Source organism: Neocloeon triangulifer, unplaced genomic scaffold (genome assembly GCF_031216515.1).
Source record: "Neocloeon triangulifer isolate White Clay Creek 2 clone unplaced genomic scaffold, ASM3121651v1 ptg000003l, whole genome shotgun sequence".
NCBI classification, from domain to species: Eukaryota; Metazoa; Arthropoda; class Insecta; order Ephemeroptera; family Baetidae; genus Neocloeon; species Neocloeon triangulifer.
In genome coordinates, this window is record NW_026775546.1 from 2,334,936 (window position 1) to 2,341,472 (window position 6,537).

The window sequence follows — 6,537 nt, forward strand, 5'->3', positions numbered from 1 at the left end:
TTTACCATAATTACAAACCCTTGTTGTGCCTTTATCAGTGAGTTTCAAAACGGCGGTAAGGGCAAAGCTCGGCGGGTGAGAAATATAAAATTATCACCTTCTTGCATAATATGTTCTTTAATCTCATACACCAAAACGTAAATCAATATTGCATACTGGGCATTAAAATTAAGCAAACGAGAAATTTTTATCCACATTGAAGTTTAATTGATGACCTGATTTGCAAAATTAAACTCTCAATTTGTATAGTTTCAAATCCATTTAACTTTTTATTAAGATTAGTGCACATGATCCACAAGCAATAAATATATTTTTCATAATTCATTTAAATTAACCTTAAAATTTGCACCTTTCACATTGTAAAGTGTTAATTAAGCTTTATTTCTAAAAAAAAATCTTCAACCTTCCAGCCAACCAAATTTCATTCCGACCATAGTTTCGAACGCTGCAACTCTGGGCCGATAATAGTCCTTCAAAGCTATTCGGACTGTTTCATTAAGCTCAGGGTGCTTTCTGCCTTTGTTTTCAAACAAACATGTCGACTTCCCTGTCGGACCGCAAAAAATATTCCAAAAATTTCCAGTGTTTGATGAGAAATTGCTCTTGGTTATTTGAATTGATATTCCCAAAAAATTCTGTACGCGTTCCAATTCTTCCCAAGGTTTCTCGACAAATTTCTCGCTTGACACTACAAGCATTTGACTCGGCGGGAAGTACTGTGCCCAGTTTTGATAATGTATATCATACTTTCCAATGTCCACTCCAACCCACAAATTATCATGCACTTCAAACCGGCCATCGCTATAGGTTTTTGTCACCAAATTATTAAAGTCGCTCCAATGATGATGCGAGTATAGCCTATAATTTTGTGCCATACGAGTTTTTTTTTAATTAAATTAGTTTTGCACTCACTGCGTTTCTAAAAAGTCGGAGACAAGACGGTCTATTGGGTTTCGAACGAGTAAAATCAACTTCATATTCGGATTTGCATCATGAACCCTTTTGGCAACTGTGAATTTGTTAAAATAAGTTGCAGTCCTTTCGATGACTAGGTGCTCAGGGCCAGATAGTGGCATGTTTTCACTAAATAAAAAAATTATTTGCGTCAATTCCGTAAATTAATTATAATTCCTTGCATGTAAGACTGAAGTCCTTTTGCGTAATTGATGTCGTTTTCAAAAAAGTGGCGTTCTTTAACAGCAATTTTCACTTCTGGGTGGTACTGAAGAAATTTAGCCATTGCGAACGTTCCTCCTTTTTTGACTCCAATTATCAGGGCGTCCGGGATTCGTTTTCTCATCATTCCGTGTTCCAGTTTGGTTTTGTATGGCGATTTTCCAACTTTTGTATAATAGTAAATAAGACAGTAAACCAGAGTAATGATGCCCAGCAGGTTTACAATTGATGAGCGAATGCCATTTTTCCTAATAATTGTTAGAGTAAAGAGTTTCAAAAATTCCATGGTGAGCAGCGAATTCGCCACAACATTCACAATAAGTAAGAATATTGTTTGTCAACGTTTATACCGTTTATACTTTAGCGTGAAACAGACAGGAAGTCAGCAAGTAACTGATTGCGCTTTTGATAAAATTTCAATTGCTTTTAACAAGGCTACATTTTTTTTTTAAGGGGAACATTTGATGTAAATGTTTTAATTTCAATTCAATGAAAATTGGAAATAAATTTTTCTATCCATAACAAAATGGACCCTAAAAGGACATTTTCTTGAATAATTCTTTATATGATTAAAATCATAGACACTATTAGCATAAACTTTATAAATAATGAGAATTTTCAAAATGTGGGCATAAATAGATAAATAGTAAAATTTGTATTCAAAATGATTTAAAATGATTTATAAAAGTTTAAAAAATTACCTTTCCAGACAATTTGAAATATAAATTGCTAGTATTCTGGAACAATGTCGAGATATATTTATATTTAAAATTGAAGATTTTACAATTTTAATAAAGTATATGAGAGCAATAATTTTTGAAGAAGGTTACACTAGATTAGTTATTTCAATAATTGTATTTTTTTTTCTTTGAAACATTTTTGCTTCAAATTCCAGCGTCAGTTGAAAAATTTCAACCTGAAAATGTGAACACAAGTGAAAAAATTAGGGAAGCTGTTTGTACAGATCATAATTATGTATATCTTTCTGAAAGCAGTGCATATTATCCTCGTCGTCTAGTCACGTGACTTGGCCTGATTGAGCGTGACCCCTCTTGGTCCGCGCCGCTGCTTGCCGCGTTTTCTTTGAGTCAGTATCTTCTTATATTCACGTGACTTTGTATGTATATCTGTGAGTGCAAATGGTGCTCATGAAGAAGAGAGCCTGTCTCGCCCTCTTGCTAGTCGCACTAGCCGTGCCAGTCGACCTTCTGCCCACCACCAACAGAAGCAGGGACGCACCCTTAGCCGCCGAAAAGCAGAACAATGACGGGTCCGGTGGCCAAAAGGAGGAGGACGTCGCCGACCAAGCGGTATAATAAGAGTTTATTTTCCAAAGGCCCCTTGAAAAGAATAAAAGGCCAATAAAATCGGTCAGACGCTCTTTTTTTGACCTTCATTAAAAGTTGCTTCATTTAAATTGCGTAAAAATAAATAAAATAAATAGATTCAAACTGGATTAAAAAAGCCATGACTTTAGATTGATTTTCTTAATTCTATATTTTTTAATTAAATTTATCAATATTTTTGTAAATCTTAATTCTTTTTAAGAAAACATAAATGAATAATTATTATTTAATTTCCATTTCCAGTTGCAATTTTTACGCAAATTCGGTTACCTAGAAAATAGTGGCAGTGGAGTGGAAAATTTGTATAGTGGCGAAGCCGTGACTGACGCGATAAAGGAAATGCAAAAGTTCGGTGACATTCCACAGACAGGGCACCTGGACAACGCGACCGTGCAGGTGGAAACAAATTTATTTCAAGTCTCCATTGCGAAAAAATATTTTTGTGTTGTTATTGCAGCTCATGCACAAAAGGAGGTGCGGAGTGTCGGATTTGACCCGCAAATCTGACCCTAAAAATAACATCGCTCAGCCACCGAGGTCGGCCACGGGTCGCCGGCAAAACTCAATGCGCCGCTCGAAACGCTTCATCCAGGGAGCCGAGGGATGGAGAAAAAGAACCATGACTTATTTGTGAGTAAACTGCTTTTATGAGAATTGAAACCTAGAAAAACCCGCAATTCACGTTTTTTTTCCTGCCTTGTAAATATTTGTTTTACGATTCATATCCTTTGGGGCTTTTCTTCGAAGCCAATTTAGAGCAGAGATGATTAATAAGCGCTTGGCCAGAGGCGTTTTGCACAGTAATTATACAACGGGCTCTTTCTTATGTTGTGTCTACTGACGTCAGATCTATAGAACTGTGCATTTTTTATTTGTAAAATGAGATTATTGTTATAATCCGAGAAAAAATTGAAAAATGAACAAAAACAATTCATTGAGGAAAGGCTCTGATATTTAATTTCAATTCCCCCTGAATCATCATGTGATTGTGAAATAAGAAATTCTATTTCTCCTACAATAAATAAATTTCAATCTACAACAAAAGAATCGCACTTTTACCGCTAAAAGAATTAAAACTTTTATTTAAGTCTAAATGTCATGATTACTCTTAATTTAATGTTATTCCTTATTAATTAATGAGGAGGCTAATTAAAAAAAAAATTATATAAAGGGGAAAATTTCTGTTCTCATTGAAATATAAACAATTAAATGCCCCTCTTAAAATGTTGTAATAATAACTAGTTGAAATCTACTTTAATTAATTATGTAGCATTTCAAACTGGAGCCCAAAGTTGAGTCAAGAGATTGTAACGATGGAGATGCAGAGGGCCTTCCAAGTGTGGGCGGAATATGGAAACCTCAAGTTCATCAGAGTAAACAGTCCGGACGCAGATATAATTGTTGGTTTCGGCCGCGGACCTCACGGCGATGGGTATAAATTACAAGAAAAAAAAACGATTATTTTTAAAAAGGAATAATTAACAAAATTTCTGTATAATAGGTACCCATTTGATGGAGAGGGACTTGTTTTGGCTCACGCTTTCTACCCTTACGAAATGTCTTCTTTCGGAGGGGACATTCACTTCGATGACGACGAAAGGTGGAAAGTCAAATTGACTGGTCCTCAAGATGACGGCAAGTTAAAATAATTTTATTTTAATAAAATTTAATAAAAATTAAATTTTATTTAATTTTACTTTTCAATTATTTTTTGTATTTAAATTTATATAGGAGTTGATTTTTTCTCTGTGGCCGTGCACGAGTTGGGTCACAGTTTGGGTTTGGCTCACTCGCCTCAAAAGGACTCAGTCATGTTTCCGTACTTCAAGGGCTTCAACAGCAACCCTGCCAGACTGGCATATGACGATGTGCTTGCTATGTATCACATCTATGGTAATTTAAAAAAAATTCATAATGATTTTAAAATAACCTTGAACCGTTTCAAAAACGTAATTTTAGAAATTTATTATTCGAGATCTTATTAAAAATTAACTTCTACTGAACAAATATTTCAATCTGAAGAAAGCAATGGAAAAAAGCACTTATATAAATTCAAGTTAATTGTGTTATTTTCATTTTAGGCTTAATTTAAAAATGAAAATTTTAGAGTTAGTTGGAATTTTTAGTAAAAATGAAAGAGACCATGAAATTGATACTCTACTCTAGATCAGTTTATTTTTATTTTTTTTATTTTGTGTTTATTCAACTCCATATTTTCCTCTTATGGAAAAACATGCTTTTCTGCTTCAGATAAGAGCATTTTTGTATTTTATAATTAGTGTTTACGATTTTATCTGTTTTTTTTTTTCAAAACAACAGAGTGCAAAAATGTAAACATTTTCCCGTCCAAATATATTAGCTTATATCGCAAAAGTCGTTTTTTTCAATGCGAAAAAAATATAATCATTGAAATTTGGAGCTATATCATTTTTAATTGCGTTTTGCACTAAAAAAAAAAAATAAAATAAAATAAAAAACATGACATAATATATTTTAATTCTCACATTTTATTAGTGAGCAAAAATCTTCCCAGCGGCGATCAAACCAGTTCAACAACGCGACCAACTGCAACTACAACTCCCAGCAGACCCTCAACACCGAGACCCACCAACCGACCTGCAACCCCTTTAACGACCCCAAAACCGACCGTGCCTGTCACCTCCACCGCAAGAAGTACCACGACAAGATCGCCGGCGGGAAACAAGCCCCCGTCATTTATTCCCACTTACGAGGGAGACTTTGACACAGTTGCATCTCACAAGCAAAAATTCGGCTCCTCAGCCTCCATCGGAGGGACAATGACCGTCCCTAGTCCTCCAAAGGTCGCGGAAAAAAAGAATGAAACACAAGAAATTGCAAAAAATGCGATTTGCAACGGAACGTTTGACGAGGTGTCGCTTTTGCGGGGAGAAATCGTCATTTTCAAAGATTCGGTAATTTTTTTTTTCTTTTTAGATTTTAGATTTTAGAATTTTAAATTTTTTTAAGAACTTGTGGCGGTTTTCCGACAAAAAGATTCCAATTCCCGGCTATCCTGTTCCTTTCAACAGACTTTTTTGGCAGCTGCCGGATCAGGTTGTAAAAATTGATGCAACTTACGAAAGACAAAGTGACAATGTGATTGTCATATTTTCTGGTATACATAATTAAAAATCTAATGTATATTTTAATTTTAAAACTATTAATTCAGGTGATAGATACTGGGAGACTGATGGAAATAATCTATTGAGGAGCTCAGGTTCACCGCTGTCTTATTTGGGGCTGCCAGCTGAGGTGAAAAAGGTTGACGCAGCTTTGGTTTGGGGCAAAAATGGAAAAACCTACTTTTTCAGGTAGAAATAAATCCGATATTTTTATAAATACAGATTTAATCATTATTTTTTTATAATTAAGTGACAAACATTATTGGAAAGTTGACGACCGGACAAATAGGGTGGAGACTACCGGCTACCCTTTGAAAATCTCTGAGAGGTGGAGAGGAATTCCCAGCAACATTGATTCAGCGTTTACTTACAAAGATGGTTATTTAATTTGAGCATAAATTTATTCCAATGACGATTATTTTATTTCCTTGACAGGTGCCACATATTTCTTCAAAGGAAAACACTACTGGAAATTTGACAATGAAGTCATTCACACGGAACAAAATTACCCGAAATTGTCAACTAGAGATTGGTTTGGTTGTTCATAGGACGTTATTCTTAATTCTGATTCAATCTATTTTAAAGACGTGTAAATATTAAAAATAACTGTGCCTTCTGTCTTTTAATGTATTAAAATTAAAACTATAGAAAATTTTGCTAAAAAAATCTTGTTTAATTGGAGGAAATATTTGATATATTCCTTTTTTTTAATTATAATCGAAAGCTCAAATTTAGTCTTTAAAAGCAATTTATTTCTCATTTAATATTACATTATCAAATTCAAATTTATTTGACATAAATTTTTATTTTAGAGCAATTTTTGATAATTCAGCACTCCGGATTTTAAAACGGTTATTGAAACGTCAACTTAA

At 34.1% G+C, this 6,537-nt stretch overlaps 2 protein-coding genes across 2 annotated transcripts; one reads left to right on the plus strand and one right to left on the minus strand.

Moving 5' to 3' along the window:
* Positions 1-117: 117 nt before the first annotated feature.
* On the minus strand, positions 118-1,512 carry LOC132192702 (heparan sulfate glucosamine 3-O-sulfotransferase 1-like). The gene is made up of 3 exons (XM_059612784.1): positions 1,137-1,512; positions 913-1,083; positions 118-858 (listed from the first exon to the last, which is right to left on the minus strand). The coding sequence occupies exons 1-3, from the start codon at positions 1,460-1,462 to the stop codon at positions 399-401; spliced, it is 957 nt and encodes a 318-aa protein (XP_059468767.1). The 5' UTR covers positions 1,463-1,512; the 3' UTR covers positions 118-398.
* A 705-nt stretch (positions 1,513-2,217) lies between these two features.
* On the plus strand, positions 2,218-6,317 carry LOC132192461 (matrix metalloproteinase-2-like). The gene is made up of 11 exons (XM_059612435.1): positions 2,218-2,486; positions 2,766-2,918; positions 2,980-3,152; positions 3,793-3,954; positions 4,024-4,157; positions 4,254-4,415; positions 5,037-5,455; positions 5,511-5,658; positions 5,713-5,854; positions 5,916-6,043; positions 6,101-6,317. The coding sequence occupies exons 1-11, from the start codon at positions 2,316-2,318 to the stop codon at positions 6,211-6,213; spliced, it is 1,905 nt and encodes a 634-aa protein (XP_059468418.1). The 5' UTR covers positions 2,218-2,315; the 3' UTR covers positions 6,214-6,317.
* Positions 6,318-6,537: the final 220 nt, after the last annotated feature.